Source organism: Tigriopus californicus, chromosome 5 (genome assembly GCF_007210705.1).
Source record: "Tigriopus californicus strain San Diego chromosome 5, Tcal_SD_v2.1, whole genome shotgun sequence".
In the NCBI taxonomy this organism is placed as follows: Eukaryota; Metazoa; Arthropoda; class Copepoda; order Harpacticoida; family Harpacticidae; genus Tigriopus; species Tigriopus californicus.
The window spans coordinates 11,892,705-11,911,381 of record NC_081444.1 but is presented as its reverse complement, the minus strand read 5'-3'; the positions used below and the strand labels follow the sequence as shown (position 1 = coordinate 11,911,381).

The 18,677-nt window shown below is 41.2% G+C and overlaps 2 protein-coding genes and 1 long non-coding RNA gene across 3 annotated transcripts; 1 reads left to right on the top strand and 2 right to left on the bottom strand.

The window, feature by feature from the left end:
* Positions 1-73: 73 nt before the first annotated feature.
* On the bottom strand, positions 74-10,949 carry LOC131880226 (uncharacterized). Its single transcript, XM_059226795.1, has 27 exons — positions 10,732-10,949; positions 9,357-9,773; positions 9,119-9,285; positions 8,969-9,054; positions 7,991-8,394; positions 7,828-7,909; positions 7,662-7,768; positions 7,427-7,512; positions 7,198-7,324; positions 6,840-7,132; positions 6,409-6,778; positions 6,112-6,342; positions 5,797-6,050; positions 5,509-5,733; positions 5,143-5,314; positions 4,709-4,921; positions 3,572-3,861; positions 3,140-3,491; positions 2,849-3,070; positions 2,556-2,770; positions 2,251-2,479; positions 2,052-2,136; positions 1,842-1,963; positions 1,458-1,765; positions 781-994; positions 559-717; positions 74-475 (listed from the first exon to the last, which is right to left on the bottom strand). The coding sequence occupies exons 1-27, from the start codon at positions 10,808-10,810 to the stop codon at positions 420-422; spliced, it is 5,565 nt and encodes a 1,854-aa protein (XP_059082778.1). The 5' UTR covers positions 10,811-10,949; the 3' UTR covers positions 74-419.
* Positions 6,662-10,006, top strand: LOC131880231 (uncharacterized). The gene is made up of 2 exons (XR_009373246.1): positions 6,662-6,800; positions 8,118-10,006. It is a non-coding gene; the product is annotated as an uncharacterized LOC131880231 (long non-coding RNA).
* Positions 10,837-15,121, bottom strand: LOC131880814 (uncharacterized). Its single transcript, XM_059227522.1, has 6 exons — positions 14,983-15,121; positions 11,782-12,136; positions 11,579-11,712; positions 11,139-11,354; positions 11,007-11,081; positions 10,837-10,898 (listed from the first exon to the last, which is right to left on the bottom strand). Exons 2-6 carry the CDS (start codon positions 12,111-12,113, stop codon positions 10,837-10,839), a joined length of 819 nt encoding a protein of 272 aa, XP_059083505.1. The 5' UTR covers positions 12,114-12,136; positions 14,983-15,121.
* Positions 15,122-18,677: the final 3,556 nt, after the last annotated feature.

Genomic DNA, 18,677 nt, shown 5'->3' with positions numbered 1-18,677 from the left:
CAGACCAGGCAGCCGCGAATCTCAGAAATCTCTTGAGTGTCGTTTCTCTGACCAGCCCTCTAGGTAGTACGCATCCATGCATGATAAACCGAAAATGAATTAGTCATAGTCAATGTTTTGAGTTTATATTTATTCATTAGAGCCGAAAAAACACAGGAATTATGCGCTATATCTTTTTAGAAAATATGCATTGGGAGAGAAAAGACTTATTCAAAAGCACCCTAGAGCTAGTAGAACTTACCAAAGCACGTATCGTTCAAGTATTTGGGGTAGAAAGGTTTCTTTTATTAATGGCAGTTTCAACCAAACCCCCTCGAGCACAAAAAGCCTGTGGACTTGCCCATATTCCATGATGCTTGATAGGATCAATTCCTTTCTTTACCTATTTGGTCCCCTCTAAGCCAGGTAGAAACCTTGGATTACTTACTACTGCATGTAGAGCCTTGACAGTCAACGATGGTTGGAGCCAACTCGGCTGAAAGACAATGTCAGTTGATCAATTAACCATTGAATCGAACCTATTATGAATACACGTGCTTATTCGCGTTCAGTACTCACGATAAACGCATTGGGGCCATTTCCCAGGGGCCAGAACCATGCCATTATTGTGGCAAGTCAGTCGAACAATGGGTTTCTGGTACCACCCATTCTGAAAAACATGATACTTTGGGCATCTGTACACTAGTGTGGCATTCACTGGAATGGCGGGTGCAGACCCTGGAACAATATTATCAATAGTTTAGAGAAAATTATCTAAGCACTCTAGAGCCTAAGTACAACCTGGAGGTATGAAACCCATGAAACTGATTCTTAAATCACCGACCATTTCGGTCGTGGAAAACTCAAGGTCGGGCAAGAAGTCTGGAATTTTCAGAGGTTCCAGAGCGTCTCCGTTGAAAGTGATGCCAAACGCAAATTCCCCCGCATTGTAAACTATTTCCATGTCAAATTCTAAGCCATAATCCACGTTTACATGTCGGAATTCTTCGGTATTCTAAAAGCACAATAATGACTTATTTTCTTTGGGCGAGAAGCATGGATTAACGTAATGCCACGCAAGCACCGCTCCCCCTAATCGGGTATCCTGATATTAATCCTGGTAAATCTATGATTCGATGAAAGACTTAGACCACAATTACTGCAATATGAATATTAGAGCACATAACCCCGTCATTATGGTAAAAGACCTGGTGGTCTCCATCCCACATGGATTGGACCCAAGGGTCTCAGAAAGTCCAAGGTAATGAATGAAGGCGCATTTCTTTACCGTTGTATTATCCTTATTGAAAATTTATGTCCAGGGAGACTAGTTCCTAATATCACCAGGAAAGTGCCATAAGGTCATTCACACACATTAGGGGCCTTTATGAATGTACTCGACACCCAAGGGTTCCTATTTTCTTCAACATGGGTTCTAAACACAAGTGTAATACCTTGCGCAAGATTTTAGTGCTTACATCATTCAGCGAACTGGCGATTCTTATCAAACCATAGTCAGGGTCAATTACAGCTCGAAAAACCACGTTCCCTAGATTGTCTCGTATTTGCACTATCGGGAAGGTTTGAAAGAGCGCAAAGTCCACGATTTGTCCCTCTATGTAAAAGACTTTGCCGTAGCCGAAATTGTACGGTACGTTCACTTTGGCTGGAATATGAGGTGTATAAGAAGTGTACTCGGACTCCACAATCCATTCCGTTCCATTCTGAGGCTCGTAAATCAGTCCTGATGAGGCTGGAGGCGATGGAACGTAATTGCAATGGCTCCCTAAACATTGAGATATGCAATCACTTCCTTAAGTAACTTGCTGGTGGTCAGAAAAAAAGCAAGGAAAAGCGCTCACATATGCATGGGTCCAAGCGAGTTGGGCTCCAAGTTTTGTTCCACTGGCAAGATATCTTAGCTTCTTGGTATAATTCGTTGGTTTGACGATTCACGAACTTGGCATGTTTCCCGCACGTGTATCTAAAAAGGCCATCAAGATGTTCAAGGTCAAAGAGACTCTGTCACTCTTCAGGTGCACTGAGAGTTTGAATTCGTTCAAAATCCGTACCTGACTTCTGTTCCAAAGACCGTTTCACCATTCCAAATCCGGGTCCCACCTTTGGTTTTCTCAGGAGGATTTCCGCAGTCGACCGCTGAAAAGGATAGAGCTTTCATGTAGTTGGTTTGAGAACGTCAAACAAAGGCACTCAACACACAAAAAGGTAATGATATCCTACGTTTCACGGAGCGAATGAGGTTTTACTTACTTGTTACACAAGCAGGAAACGGAACTGGAACGTTAAATGATCCATTTGGGAGACATTCGGCTTCAAAGAAGGTCCTCGTACGATCTCCTTCCATCCATAATCCACTTTTGGCGCATCGATAAACAGCCTTCTCTCCAAATCGATATGTTCCAATTGGTCGGTCAGAAATCAATTGATGACCCACAGGGACCGGTGGGTTGATGCATTCATGCCAAACACATGGATCTATCTGCAAGTTTGAACGTGCGATATCATTTACAACAGGCCATTACTCGCTTCATCGTGTTCAATATTGGGTGACCTACATTTCGGCTGGGAGACCAGGTTTGATTCCATTCACAGGTGAGTGGTTGTTCGTCGTATAAATATTTCGACCCATTGGGTTGCAATCCTTGAAGCCGTCTCCCGGTTTTACAAGAGTATTTCACTGTAAAGCCCTCGGTAATCTTCGGAGTCGCGTCTGGATTCCAATCATATATATGATTTTCGGAAGGTAAGTGGGGATTAGGGCAAACGCGTTCTAAAAGTTCAAGAGAAATGGCTTGGTTATGTGATGTTTTCATAACACACCTCTAATAATAAGGTCATCATTACGTACCCGTGGGAAGAAAGCAACGTTTCCAAGTGGTTGGAACGGTCCATGTTCCATCTTGCAAGCAAATCAGTGAGAAATTCCTCAGAGATTTATCCTCCTCGAAGAAATATCCGGGTTCACAAACGTAATACGTGCTCTCCCCAAATGGAACACTGGTTCCATTTTGGTGCAACGAGATAACGTGGTGCCCTTCAGGAGCATGAGGAGGATCAACGCAACCCAATCCTAAAAACGAGCTCAATTTAAAAGCAAGTTAATTTGACAATTTAGATTGAAAAACCATGTTGCACTTACGGATGCAGTTTAGGTCGTCATCCCCTGACCAAGTTTTGTTCCATAAACACTCGCGAAATTTAGTTGGCGATGATTCGAATTCCTGGCCTAAAGCGCATGTGTACTCGAGCTTGGTTCCGTACATCGTCAGGTTTTGATGTTGGTACATTTCTGTTTTGATCAGGTCTGCCGTTGAAGGACAATCTTGGTTTAAGCAAGATGTACAATAGCTCTCCAAAAGACAAGGAACTGGATCCCTCAACCCCAAAGTGAATGTCAAATCCACTTTGCTCTGACCTCCATTGACGGTGGGAGAAACCATTTCTGTCGTCAAAAGAAAAGTAGTTGCACTGGTCGTGGGCTCAATGGTGGCCTGTGTGTGAAAGGGGCCTCATTAGTGATGGAGGATCAACAGATATTATTAAGTAATGATTCGGATCGGCTTGTGCTTACTGGTCCACTGACGGACACGGCTGATGGATCAATAGGGGACGAGAATTGCAATAGACTCAACAAGGTCGAGGCTGGCTCTTGAGTGTTGGTGAACTCCAGAGCGAATTGAGCAGACCCACTGTCCATCAAGCCAAGATTCGCTCGAATGCGCAGTGAATGGCAACCAGATCCGGGAACAGCGTCCCAAGAGTTATTCGATCCCAAACAGACATGGCCAAACATCATACCAGAGTTATGGACCACAATAGATCCTTGTGGAGGTGGTTTACTGGGCATTGGACAAACTTGAGCTAACAGAGATAAAAGAGTTCTGTTATTATAGTACAATCGATGGAAAGGGAAACGCTTTGGTCTGATGAAACATTGCTAAATCTTTATTCGACCACGTGTAATGAATTGAAAATGTTGAAAACATGGTTGACACACTTTTTGTGGCATGTGCGGTTTCTATTAGGCAGACTTCCAAACTAAACTGCCCATTTACTGAGTTTTCCGTTGTATGTGGCGTTATAATTTTCAAGGGATAGATTGAAAAAGGTTATTCCAAATGATGATGGGCACTTAGAACTGTAGAATATTTAAGGAGGTGAAGCACCCTTTAAAAAACATTGCCATAAAAGTTCAAAGTCTTCGTATGATGTTTGACAGGCCTTCCCTCCTTACCCTTTTGGCAATTTAATCGCAATCCAACAACACTGTCCCAATTCATATCCTAGTCAATTGTGGTTTTCGATTTAGGTTAAAGTTAAAATTCTTGAAATTGCTTGCCAGATTTTTGCCTCATCACTTATTCATTGTTCTCAGTTTGCAGGATAAGGTTCGACATTTGTACATTGGCTCGAATTTTCACGAAGCTCAAAAAGTAATCCATCAAAGTGAAGCAATAACCGAGGGAAACCGTTCCTTAAAATACTGTGAGTGGTGCATCAGTTTCTCATTCTTTGTAGCAGTCCCTCGATTGCACAAAGAGAGTACAGATCTTATATGTAGCTAGCAATCATTCAAACTTTATCTTTTGTGTCAAAAAAAGCAAGTGTTCTGGACCATGTCAAAATCTGCACTCTGAGCGAAAAAAGAACTCAAAAAAACTAGATTATGGGCACGCATAGAAATAAGGAACATTCTATATTAACTTACTTTCAACGCATTGCCCCCATTCAGGAATGTCCCACTGGTTATTGGGTCTGCAAGTGGCAATGTTGTAACTTTGATCAATATCCTTGACGAATTTCATTCCTCGCTGGCATTGGAATTGTACTTCTTCTTCCAAATTAACTGGCAATTCATTCCAATTGCTCAAGGTCAAAAAAGTGGAATCCGGAGGTGAAGGAGGTTCCAAACAGTGAGTCCCTGAATCAAAGAGGATCATTTTGAGGATTCCTCTTTCTGAGTGGAGTGACGCATTACGGCGGTAAACAAACATCCTCCAAACTCAAGTTGATTTACCAAGTCAATATGAAAGGGCAAGGAAAAAAGGAAACCAAAAATAACCGTTCCAGCCCTCTTCAAGAGTGAGCCAAAATTCTTAGAAAATCTCGAGGTTTTAATCTCATCACGTAACAAGTACTCACAAACACATGGATCCAAGTGTGCCACAGTCCAAGTTCCATTCCATTGACAAGAGGTCAAAGTCGACAGAGAGGTCAAATCTTGATCCGGCTTTTTGAATCCCCGCCCTGTAGGGCAGGAATATTCGATCTCAGTTTCAAACAAGAATTCGCCTTGAGCTTCAAACTTGGGCATCTATAAAGTTAAGCACATACCGTAGTTGAGTTTGTCTGGGGCTTTGTGGTTCAATAAGCATGTCTATACAGCATTGCTCGTGAGCAAATATGACACCAACTAACTTTACTTTATGAAAAGAGTTTCCAAAGATCTCAAAACCACAAGGTAGAGCCAGGAAAGTTACTCTCTCGCTCTCTCTTGTTGAGACTTACCGAGTTCAAAAAACTTTGAACCTCTGTTTCCCTAAGGGAGAAACATTGGTCTGGAGAGCTGCATTGGTAGCAAACCAGATCTTCCACACATACTTTCCCATGTAGTGGTGAATGTTTAACCTTGAGTACTATTGCTTGATTCTTATCAGGTTCCAAGGCCAAATTGAGCTCCAGCATAAATACTGATGAGCTATTTGTGGGGTGGATTTGGATTGATTCACTCGGCTATGACGAGAAACCCAAGTTATAAACCAATATGCTTGTCACTTACCATCATTTCGTCATCACCTGAATAATAATGTCTTTAGCAGTGAAAGTCATCCCAAGAAAAGTCTTCGCCACTTGAGCGCCTTGAGATAAAATATTGAGGTCGAATTTGCTCTCTCCCTCATTTATTTGAGAAATGCTTTGGACTTCAACATTCGAGCATGTAGATGGTTGGGTGAAGAGGTTGGGACAAGTTGGTCCATATTTCGAACCCGAATATCGAATCAAGGCACTTCCGTTCACAGGTGCTTCAGGAGGATTGGAACAAAGCGCGGCTGTTGGAACAAAAAAGGCCGCTCAACATTTTGATGCAAAGACACACTCAACCTCACGTACTATCCACGCATACACCCCAATCAGCTGGCTCAATCCAGACATTGCCGGCTTTGCAAGTGGCTTGAACGGAAACTAGGTCGAAATCAGCTTTGAACTTTTTTCCGGATTGACACTTATAATCAACTGTGGTATCGAAATCGTACGTGGTATTTGCGTTAATTGGCAACCCTTGGTATTCCACAATCTCCAAGCCCAAATCACTTTTATCCGGTGGATCCAGGCAAGACAACCCTTTTGGGAATAAGAGCAAGAATTGGTCAACAAATCATGACGACAAACGTAGTTTAAGCCTCTTACAAATGCAATCAGAAACAGGCTTGTCCCACGATCCCGTTCCAAGGCATGTCAAAGTCAGGTTTGGACTAGTGAGACCTGCTCCCAGATCGAATCCTCTGGCAAATCCGCATTCATATTCAACTTGAGCGTCAAAGAGTTGTGTGCTCTGTGCTGGATCAAATGTTTTAGATCGTTGAGAGCGACTATGTGGGTCCAGAAGATTTGCCATTGTGTCTTTGGTGTAACTAACGTCCAAAATGCAAAGCAACTCATCCGCAGTTCTTTCAAATAATATGTTCGTCACCAAGTACATCTTTTGCCCAGCAGGAACCTGGTCAAATCGCTTTTCCCAAAAAAGCTGGTTTGGCATCAGACCAATTTTATACTCGCCCTGGAACATGATAAGTCTCAAGGTAATTGGACTCTAATATAACTTAAGTTCAACGCCTTACCGTTGTCTGCAAATTTTGCTTAGTAGTGATGTTCAGAGTATACAAGCCTTCCTCAATGGGTCCAGTAAGAAACATGTGAACTCTGGTTATCGAAGTTGTTTCGGAATACCTTTTATGGAGGTACGTTCTGAGAATGAAAGACGACGATGGTGCTGGTTCACTGTAAGTTGTGTGTCCTTGGGATAAGCATTCTCCATAACCAGAGAACCCTGGCCGATTGAGCCTCACATCTCCGACCCAAAGAGAGTTGGCGGGAACGTTGGGTTGAGCAGGTAGAGGTGGACAAATACTCGCTATAAATGACATGAAGGAGAATTAGAAAGTCTATATTGAGGGTGTTGTTCGTTTAGTTGCCTACTTGTCACGCATTCTTCATCGGATGGAAAAGGATCAAATTCTCCATTTGGTTGGCAGGTGAGGGTAAAGAATGGCTTGGAGAAGTTGCTCTTGAACTTCATAGCTCCAGGACATCGATATTTCACAACCTACACACGTTTACAACTTGTGACATGTATTTACATGTTCATATTGGTTTGGATTCAGGCTCATCATTAAAATAAAGAAAAATTAAGGAGCGTCTTTCTTACTTGGCCAAATGGAATTGGTTCCCCATCCCAATCCAAGACTCGAAATTGCCGCTTTGGCGAAGGAGGTGGTTGGAGACAATGCGAGACTGAAAGAAGCCAAATGAGAGTTTTATTCATTTCGGAAAAAGCAATGGAATCAATTCAATCAATGGAAAAAAGCACAATTAATTGTCATTCGCTGAGGAGCTGACCCAAGTCTCAGATTAAGGGACCTTATTTTTTTGCATGTACGAACCTGGGCAAGAGAAGGCCGCAAGATCTCCATCGCTCTTCCAATTTCCATCCCATTCACAGGATAGGGTTAGATTAGAAGATTTCTGTCTCCCTTTTTGACATTCATAGCTGATAAATAATGGATTAGTATTACAACAATCAACCATTTCAGTCGAATTTCATCTCACGTGAAGTTTGTTCCAAATTCGGCTCTCTTGGCTGTGTCAAAATGGTTTTGAGCAATAGCCTGAGAGGTTAAAGGGACGTTCCCTATGGTAAGAAAGAGACAGTCTCATCGTCACCCAAAGATTCCTTGTATCTCATAATAAGTAGGGATTTTTTACAACTCACGTTTCGTCTCGAAATCTTTGGGGCGTATTTGCATACTAAGCTTGGTCAAGGGTTGAAAGAGGCCCCGAAATCCTTGCCAATAAACCACTTTTCGAGATGCTTCAGTGACGCCCATTTCACCAAACAGATTGGCTCCTGTGCAAAATTCACTGCCCGGGCCTAATTGAGCTCCGCCAAACCAACCTATGCTGCCTTGATGTTCGGCACACGAATTCGTCAGCTTCGTGCCATTGGACTTGTACATGGAATCAATGGCCTCGGACACGCCTCCCACAGGGACGTACCCGCCCAACTCCAAAGTCTCCGTTGACGAAATATCGATGGATGAATACCTGGCTTGAGCGAATATGCCATCAACATCCTTCATTTGAAACCGGACTTCGTAAGGTTCGGATTGGAACAACCTTAAAAAACATAAATGAGGTTATTTTAGAAAAATGACTAAAAATGATGGTTTTTGGTAATCGTATTGGCTATATTTTTTATATTCGGGACATTAGGGTCGTAGGGTCGAGCCACATTGTCCAATATTTCCGATAGGTTGTGTGAAAGACAAATGGTTTATGTGGTTGTGGCTTTTGTAGTATCTAAAGTTACCTTGAGTAAGGTCTGGGAGGATAATCGAACTGGGAACCTCCCTTATGCTAGAACATTGCATTGGCGTTTTCCCCCAAAACGTCCCGGCTCTAAGAAATAACTTTTTTCTTTAACTGTTTATTAATTTTGTAGCATAATTCCTTACCAACCTATCTTTTTCTTGATCATTTTGGTGTATTAGATAGTAAATGAGAATAAAATGAATTCAAAATGACAAGCTGTTTATCTAGTACTACTAGGAAATTCGAAAAAGCAAACAACATAGATTAACCTTTTTAACTTTCCTTCATGGCAAAATATTTTGCCAAAATTGTATACCATTCCACAAATCATCTGATTCGAAAGGTATAAATGGGAATTGGGTGCCTAAATCTTACTTACGCTTTAATTCTGGTCAGCCCTAACCAGAAATCTTCCGGGCCCATCACATTATAATTTTCGAAATTGGTAGTGCTCGAAACGGATGTCTGTATTGAAAGAGGGCCACATTTCAACGAGTAAAACAAATCGAGTCATTTCTAATGGATTTACCAATGACACATTATCCCGGTTAAGAATGGTGGTCCAACCATCCTCACATTTCACTCTCCGTTTGGTGATTTCATCCATGGTGCCAAAGGGTTGAATATCGAAGTCTCCTTGGTGTAGGATGCCAAACCGGTAAATTTCCGCACAGTCTTTGAAAGGTGGCAAGAGGTCTGTAATATATCGGCAACTACATTAATTCCCCGATCGAATTGTCGGGTCCATTGTGAAAGCAAAACCTCACCCAAGTTCGTGAAATGAGGGACAATTTCAGCAATATCCAAGTTTGCCGCTGATTGTGTGTCTACGATATACACGTAACGCCTATGGCGAGGACCCGAGATTTTCCATGTGGTCACCACGGGACTGGTCTTCATGAAATTGTTGCCAATGGAGTCCCTGGGGCTAATATTTGACGGATCAGCATATGTGACATCGGTCAGGTACAACTGCCAGGAGTGAGTGGATGAGAAGCGTGTATTCAAAATGGTCACCCCGTCCAAGTAGCGATGCTCTCCCATGTCAATTTGAACCCAAGGTTGGTCCATGGTGGTGGTTTGTATTGCTGTGCGGATCGTCCCATCTATGAGCCAGGCCAAGTTGTCCGTTGTTGTCACGCCGTGTAGAGTGATGTCAAATCCAGTGATGTCGTAATAGGCCCCTAAAATGGATCGTGTGAAGCCTTCATGTCGTTAATTTTCCTCGAAAGAGAATTGTTTTTGGGCTATATGCACTGTTGATGACCAATAAAAAAAAATAAAAGTCTGGTATGCAACCCAAGGCCTAGATTAGCACCATTCAGTGTGAAATGGACACTTTATGGGGGGTTTTAGATTAATATTTTTCCTGACAAATACGCATACAGGAAGACCGATGTATACCATTTGAATCTTAGATTTGATTTTTCATAATTCAGTTATTGCATCCCTTGAAACTTTCAGACAATCGATAATAAGTGAGTGGCAATGGTTTGGCCTTCATTAAGCATTTTTCTGTTTCTTAACCCATTTCGAACCTTCAAGAGAACAATCCGCCAATAAGATAATTAGAACTACTGACGCTAAATACGTGTCAGGAGCATTTTGGTGAAGAAGCGCAGGCGTCTATGTGTAGTAACAATTACATGAGCGTCCACAGGAATGTCGTCCTTAAATCTTTGGCCAAGATACCCATCCTAGATGCTGGAGGGCAAACCAAGGGCCATTTCATCACATATGCTCTGCATTGGGCTCTGATCTTGAATCAAGTCGATGATCCTGTCTTCCTACTGTGTCACCTTTACAGAAAGGCCAAAATGCGAAAATGGCAAATATTTGGCGGACTATGTTTGACACCATACTGATACTTATCAAATGACCAAAACAAAAAAGTGCCCAAGTGTTCAAATAAACAAGGGAAATAACCCGCTCATTTCATCATCACTTTTGAGCTGTATTCGTTCAAAGAGTTGGAGTAAGCATTTTAATGGGCGTCTCCCCGCTTTCTGCATTATCTGCTGCAAAATCAAATTTTCTGGAGTAGGTTTCCATTTTGAACAAGAGTGATCGCAAGAAAAGTGTATGTATCAAAATCATCCGAATAAAACAGCCTATTTTTCATGATAGCTCTTCAAAACTCACCGCAAAGGGAAAATCCCAAATAGAAATCGTCAGAGGTCGTGAACCAAGATCCGCTCAACTCTTCGACAATATGACACATCGAAGTAACAGTTCGGTAGATGAAAATCAAGCAATTTTTCGTTGTAGAACACTTGAGCTGACAGTCCAACAAGGTCTGTTCTTGAGTACTAGAAGATTCTTTACGTCCAGCAGACAATCCCCGAAACACGCATTTATCTGAAAAATGAAACTCTCAACGAACATTCTACAGCCATTTGCATGTTTTGTGATCTTACCTCTGACTTTAGGAAGGCTCATGGTCAAAAAACTACCTTCAGGGGGGCTCTGAACGGGTGTCTGACAATTCTTGGCTGAAAGGAAACTAGAGCTACCAATTGACTGAAGGAAGTTGAACACAAAACACTTACATCGTTTACAAGATGGAAAAGTGGTGGGAAAATCGTAGTCTTGGGTAGCCTCATTACAGAGAACGGAAATGTTATTTTGTGTAAAGTCATCTTCAAATTTTCCACCAAGAGCACATCGATATGTGACGCTCTGACCGAAAAGGATTTTCTCCTGGTCCCAAAGCCTTTCCAATCCATGGGACAGGTCCAGTAGAGGAGGGTCTCCGCAAGTATTTTCTAAAACAATAACATTACCCTGGAAACTTTAGAGTCTATTAGTTTCATTTCTTTGGTTCTTTTTTAACGAATTTCATCTCTTGGTAAAATAGGCCAAGATAGATCATTGCGCACTTATTGAAGGCCAAAGTTTTGGGTTCAAGAAATGACCAAGAGTGTACAAACTCACAACCACGGTGTTCAGCGGTTTTAATAAGTAAAACATGAACAAGAATCGAACTTACTGATGCACGTAAATGTATCCGGTTGAAGTGACCAAGTTGAATTCCATTGGCAAACTGAGGTCACACTGTCAAGAGCGTATAACTCATTGGTAGCTCTATACGCAATTGAATCCTGCGCGTTCAAGCAACTCCAACTGAAGGACACGTAGATAAATAAGAACCCCTTTTTTCCTTTCTCATCATCGACCTAATTGTCAGCCCACCTGATAGTGTCTCCATTGCGATATGTTCCACCCCCCGACATGGTTCCAAGTTCAAATATGAAAGTCGGGTCCGTGGTCCAACTTGGAGGAGAACAAGTCTTGAATTGGACGCAATTTGGCCACGAGATGGCGAAATCATAGGTTCCATCTGATTGACATTTGACTGGAATGGGATCATTCTGAGCCTCTTGTGCATTGCTAGGAAAGTATCCCGTTTGGCATCGGTAGGAGACATGGGAATCAATGTCCACCTCAAGGTTGGTGTAGTTTTGCGTGGCAATGGGGTCTCCATTGGCGTCCAGAGCTTCGGTGAGTTCATCCTCTCTGTTCATCAAGCCACCCTTGCAAAATGCGGCTAAAATTTTGGTAAAAGTTGGAGTTGTTGCATTGTGAATGTGATATACAACATACAATGAAAGAACAGGGCAGTACATTGTGAATGCTTTTACCCCCCACGAGGCATTAATTGCCGATGAAAAAAAGTAGTTATGACTGAAAAACGCATAAACAATGGCTGAATAAGAAAAGACCCCCGTGGGTTTAGACGGAGAGTTATTACAAGCTGTGAAAATGTCGAACATTTTATTTAACTTCCATTAATTTTGTTGTGAACAATTTGAAACAAACGTTTCACTCTTTGATATTGTCTTGAATAGGAAGCTAAATCAAGATTCTCATGGGCTGATCCAGAGCAGTGCTATCTGTGAGAACAAATTTATTTTAGGACGTGCACATGAGGTCAAACAAACAAGTAATGAGTAACCACGCCAAGGAAATAGATTTTTCTTGTCACGCACTTCATGAGAAATGACTAACCCTTAATACTGGAATAATAAATTTGATTTTTCTTTGCACGCTATGCACCATCATACTTGGTTTTTGTCATCAAAACTTGGATTTTTCGCACTGAGCCAAACAAATCTGCCCTTTTTATGCAACGATATTCATCCTGATAATTATGGAAGAAACACAAGTTCGCTTCTCTTTTTTGTATAATACCATCTTTGGTTTTGGATAATCGTTGATAATTGGTCAATTGGAGCCCAAGTAAAAAGAGTGGACCTCCCTTTGGATGTAAATAATGCGTTTTTAAGAGAAAATTGCCCTCCGAGTCACACAAAACATCAAAACTTCATCATCTACCTTCTTCCAGGAACCACTGGACTACAGACGGAATACTTCAGCAAAAGTTTGGCATTTCGGAATTGAGCACCCGCATTGCGTTCTTCTTCGAATAGAACTGGTCTCAAGGCGCTACAACTACCTTTATATTTCAATTTGTATCTCAATCAAACGACTGGATGAACAAGTATGCTCTCTCACACCTCAATACTTAACACTTCACAGATTAAATGAGCTAGCCCATTTATGGTAATTAATTACCCAAAGAAAGCTAAATCATTCATTCTGCACGCTTTATGTTGTGTGCTTTGGGTTGGGGAGGCATCATTTTTGACCAAGTCGTTTTGGTGAGCTTGAATTTGAAGTACATGATTATGATGGCCTAAGGCCAGTCTCACTTGCAGGAAAATGCAAAGCGTTTACTTGCCTCTTAGATGACAATTGAAAAAAATATTCAAACTAATTCCGTTGATTCACTTTCTGACGCAACACTTTCGAAACATGCACGCTCCTTAGGAGATGACTAAAATATTCTGATTGTTTTATATTATTTTTGTGCGCGGAGACTTGATACATTCCCATTAGCACTCACACAATTGATCCCAACACGTTCCCGTGGATACAAAATAAAAAATTAATGCTTGAAGTGGTATCGAGAACACTGGGGCCCTTCAGATCCAATTTCTTGCGTGGCTAATTATTACACGCATGAAAGCAATTGGTCATCATTTTTCAGGGGGGGATGTTTTTGGTGTGGTTGTAAATCGTATCATGAAATTTTACCTCCAGATAGCGCCCTGAAAAGGGCAAACAAAGAAAAAAAATTTGGGAAACATAACTTTTGATTTAACCTACGCATTGATACTTCATTTGGATGTCATTGATCATTTCATTTCGATTCAACGGGACCCCATGTATACAATCTCATGGAATTTTTGACATCTCATTCTTAACTTGGTGAATCAAAAAATGAGTTCAAAAATCGAGCTAAAACGTTAAAAATTGCATTTTTTCGGCGTGAGGTAGCTTCAGGAAGTATAAATGGTATGGATAATGGTAACAGGCTCACGTATTATTGACACAGCAAAGATTGGCTACTTTATTCCTGGGCTCTTAAGATTGCTACAATGTCCCTAGTTTGACTGAGACGAAATTCTTCAGTAAATGTATGTAACGCCATCTAGCTCGTTGAGGTCTGGATTTCTTCAACAATCCTTTTTGAGCTAATGAAGATTGTAAGGATACGTCAGACCCTTAATGACCCAAATGGCGCTAGCTGCATTTACTGAAGAATTACCTTAAAAACTTTCTTTATCGAGTAAAGATGCCAAAATCATCTTTCAAGGAGTTTCTGTCACTTTATGCCACAACTTTCTGCTACCAGGTGTTTGAAATGGTTACCTAAATCCATATACTGCATCTAACAACTTTGGCTTCTTGGTATTTTTTTAAATGTTTTGGATTAAATTTTGACATTATTTGGTAACTAAACAGGGTAAATGGGACAAAGTATATGTCTAGTGAAGATACTTTTTTAGGATCTATAATGGTGAGATGTTACATGCTAGCTCTGGTTTTGCTGAGTGCACACAAGGGCTATCTCATTTTCACAAATTGGCTAATTTTACTCGTCAGGACTTCTTAGATTGTGCAATTTTTTGTCCATCACAAGAAAGCTCTTGGTGGGCGTGCCATGAAACGATTTGAGGTGACTCCTTGGCTCTATGGTTGTACCCAGTCTCAAGTGCCAAAAAACAACGAAAATTTTGAACCAACCCTGTGCTATACGGCATTACTTGTTATTGTTTCATATACATGTCCTGATTGCTCTATAACTAGATATATGTATTACTTAGTTTGGTATCAGGTAAAATATCTACTTCCGGTTTGACATATGATCTGCTCATTAGTTCCTAAGATACCATGTGTATGATGCCTCTCAAGCATGACCAATTGAATAGTTTCAATCAAAGTCATTAATGCCTCGCTTTGAGGATTTTGTCAAAAACAATGGTTTAGCTTAGCTATCCAACGGAAAATGTATGACTCCAGCTATAGGTTAATTTCAAATCAACTTACGCACGCATGCTGAATCCAGAGTGGACCAAGTCCCATTAGCCTGACAAGTGATGGTTTTGCTGGCGGATCCATCCTCAAATTTGAAGCTCGGATCACATTGATAGCTGAAAAATACGATGAAATGTAAGAACCCACTTGTTGGAGCAGGATTTGAAGTGATATTGCAAAATCAAGATGTGCACTTAATAGTTAGGCCCTTAATATATTGCTGTGTCCCAAGACAGATTATCAAACATGACAAAAAATCCAGCCTTGACAGACGCAAAAGCAACGTCTGATCAAGGGAATCTTCAAGAAAAGACTGATTGTCCGATCGCTTGCGGTCCAATTGCAACGAAGTGAAACGCAGAAGCCTCTGTGTCGGGCAAAGAGAGTCTTGAGCTTTCTTTCCGCGACACCTTAAAAAATTATGCCCTCATTAAATTGTCACTTTCGACATTTCATCATTAAATATATGATTCAAGTTACATTTCGTATTGTTGAGCAATGGTGCAAAAGGCAATGAAATACCAAATGAGTGACCTTTAACTCTTAGAACACATTTTGTCCTTGGGTGGTATGATTTTTTAGCAATGTTTGCAATTATGAATCCTTGAATCAACTTTTTAGGGGCTCTTAAGCCACAAATAGTAAACAAGACCAGGAACTTATCTTTCGGTAATGTAATCTATGACTTTGATTGGTGACGGTTGACCTCGCAACGTTGTGGACATTTTGTTATGGCGTTGCAAGAAAGTTTCTAAAGGCACTACTGCATTCAGTCGGGGATTACTTCCTGAACAATGCTGGGATGTATCGACTCTGTGTATGGGCGGGTTAGAAACAGATGATACGTTTCATTTAAAACTGAGGCTTATTATTCTTATACAGATACCTGAATGATTGTTTGAGATTGATTAAGCTGGGTTTGAGTAATCACCACTCTTTGTTGTCTGTGTTAAGACAGAGGTCCTCGAGAGGAAACCCAAAATAGATCGGGGCTTCAGGCAGAGCGCTGCCGCCAATTATCAAAATTGGTCTGATGATTGGACTTCGAGTGCCTTGTACTCGAGGTAATGCCTTTATTTTGCACGGCTATATCTACAAGAAAGAATTTCTTGTTCAGACAAAAGCAGATGAATGAGTACTTTATTCCAAAGCTATTGCTAAGTATGTTCCCATTGGGGTCGAAAGCGAATGTCTTTATAGCCTTTTTGGCCTCATTGAACGAGAGATCAACTCGTAATCTGGAACAGCTAAATGACGGACTTGATTATCACCAATGGAAACAATGGTCGACGGCTTGGCGAAATTATTCGTTGCTGATCAAAATAAATGAGTTCCCCGCGAGAAGCAGATTGCATCATTTCGTACGTTCTGTTCACCTAAATTGCTATCAAAGATGGATTCCTCCATGATTATACCCGTCATAATGAGAATGAATGTGGACGAGATATTCGAACAGATCTCTAAATACCTGAAAGAGAGCCACAATTTGGCTTTGGACCAATATCGATTATTGAACCGACAACGACAGGCGGGGAGTTATTGTTTGACTACTACAGGCAATCCAAAAACTCGCTGCCGAACAACTCCATCAAATGAAACCTGATGTTGGGTTGCAGTGTTCATCCTGGTCGGAATCAATGACGACAAGGTACGCCAGGCATCACTGGCTCGAATCATTCCACCAACGTTGCATGAAACCATGACGAAATACAGGAACGAAGAGAAAGGGAGATTGGGAGTGTTAGATCTGCGAGGTCCCAAAACAACCATTTCCATTGCAAGCCGTCATCGAAAACCATATCAGAAAGAGAAGAACAAAAAGAAAAGATTATCTCAACTCAACGACCGTAGCGAGGATAATAACAAACACAGGCCAGAAAAATGTCGGGTTGTGCATTTCGTCATCCTCTAGACAGCACGTATCCAGCTAAGTCTTGATCAACAAATGCCAAAAGTGTGGAAGAAGCGGTCATTTCGTACCCGTATGTCACCTCCATCAAGTCAGGCAAAATTCGGATTCGGCCCTCGATGCAGTGTTGCTCGCAGGTGTTGGGCATTCCCAAAGGTGGCTGTAACTACAGGAACTCAAATATCAAACAGTCCACTGCCAACAAGGTGTCTTAGATTAATAAACATATATTCTAGTAACCCAGACGACTGCCACACACGTGGTAAGGTAGGGGCATTCTCGAATATAAAACATAAACATGACCCCGGAAGAGGAAAGACAACTGGACATGAGGAAAATAAAAGTAAATATCGTTATTGTTTTCTCGGCAAATCCAAATTCCAGGGATGTCGCCCCAACAGTGGCCAATGCGTTGTCTAATTGTGAAACGGGCGAAGATTTGGGTGAAATTCAATTCATGTCGGACACAGGAGCTGCAAGCTTTATTAATGCCGACTTTGAAATAATTTTCAAAATCAATGGGCCAGCTAAAATAATAAGTTGAAACCTTGAGGCGTAGGATCTACAGATGGGAAAAGGGCAAGTAACAAGTCATCACAGACACCCAACTTCTACTTGTTTACAAGCAAAGCTTGGCCAAGTACTAGAACTTGGGCAAGCTCAACCCAAGCAGAGATCCGCTGCTAAAGTAGGGGGCACATATTGTTAACTCAGGAAAATTGCAAAATGGGGATTTTTTGTTCGTAGCCAGAAACAAACCGAGCATTGAACCAAAGCCACGTAGCAGCGTCACTGTTGGTGCACATTACTGCTAGTACTACAAAAGTTGACTTAATTTGCCTGGGCATGTAATTTCTTGCGTAAGTTTGGCCACACCATTTTCCCCTCAAGTGTTTGTGTACAAACCCAAGTTGGGGCATGTTCCTACTTGGGCAAGTTAAGCACCGGACTACTTGCCCAGTAAGTGCTTGCTTCATATCAGTAGTAGGATCTAGTGATTAGTGATAGGACTTGATGCTGATTTTCGATCTTTTAGTTGTTGAAGAAAAAGCTCGATTCAATCTTGTACGAGTATCAGATCGAATGGAATCAGAATCGATGCACTTTTGCTGATATGGGCCTTCAAACAAGTTATTCAATGTGACCACTCTTGTTTTCATGCTTACGAACAGGTTCAAATGGTTGTTCCAGAATTTAACTTAAAAAGGTAAGTCAGATCAACAAAATGTCTGGCCTATTAGTTGTAATAGTCTCTAACTACCAAAGAGTAATGAACAAGACCCAGGATACGAGGAAAGCATTTGGGATCATATCAAAAGTTCGTAACGCTTTTTACTGACATCAGGATTTGATGAACTGCAGTGCCGCCAGATTATTCCCAATCACTCATTTTGATGTTTGCCAGGCATTAATTTCGGCTCCATTATGCACAGTATTCTAGCAAGTTAGTTGAGAAACTAATTGTTAAGAATTTAATGCTGTAATTTACAGTTGGAAATTTCGTTCTAACACAATGCGAACACAAATAAGTTTTGAATGCTGCTTAAAATTCCAACAACTCTGACTGGTGACGACATCTGATCGTTGGCCAAAGTCAAATACATGTATGTATGCTCCTGAGATTGTGTCAAACGTTCATCAACTTTTTTGCCTGAACTTTGAGCCTTGTGTAATCTAACGTTGGTCTGGTACCCTTCTTGGTGATCATCTATTCTTAATTGGACTTTATTATCTCTAGATAGACCTTGAAACGTAAAAAAACAGCGTTTCAACCTTGTGCAGCAACCACTTTTGAAAG

What these genes read in the sequence shown, in the direction of transcription:
- LOC131880226 (XM_059226795.1), bottom strand. Translation starts at nt 10,810, where the DNA reads ATGTGTCATATTGTCGAAGAGTTGAGCGGATCTTGGTTCACGACCTCT. An exon ending in GGGCTGACCAGAATTAAAGC is followed by an intron (nt 8,395 to 8,968) that starts GTAAGTAAGATT and finishes ATGTTTTTTAAG; the next exon opens with GTTGTTCCAATCCGAACCTT. An exon ending in ACGTTGCTTTCTTCCCACGG is followed by an intron (nt 2,771 to 2,848) that starts GTACGTAATGAT and finishes TTGAACTTTTAG; the next exon opens with AACGCGTTTGCCCTAATCCC.
- LOC131880814 (XM_059227522.1), bottom strand. Translation starts at nt 12,113, where the DNA reads ATGAACAGAGAGGATGAACTCACCGAAGCTCTGGACGCCAATGGAGAC. An exon ending in GGATACATTTACGTGCATCA is followed by an intron (nt 11,355 to 11,578) that starts GTAAGTTCGATT and finishes TTATTGTTTTAG; the next exon opens with AAAATACTTGCGGAGACCCT. An exon ending in TTTTCCATCTTGTAAACGAT is followed by an intron (nt 11,082 to 11,138) that starts GTAAGTGTTTTG and finishes GTTTCCTTTCAG; the next exon opens with CCAAGAATTGTCAGACACCC.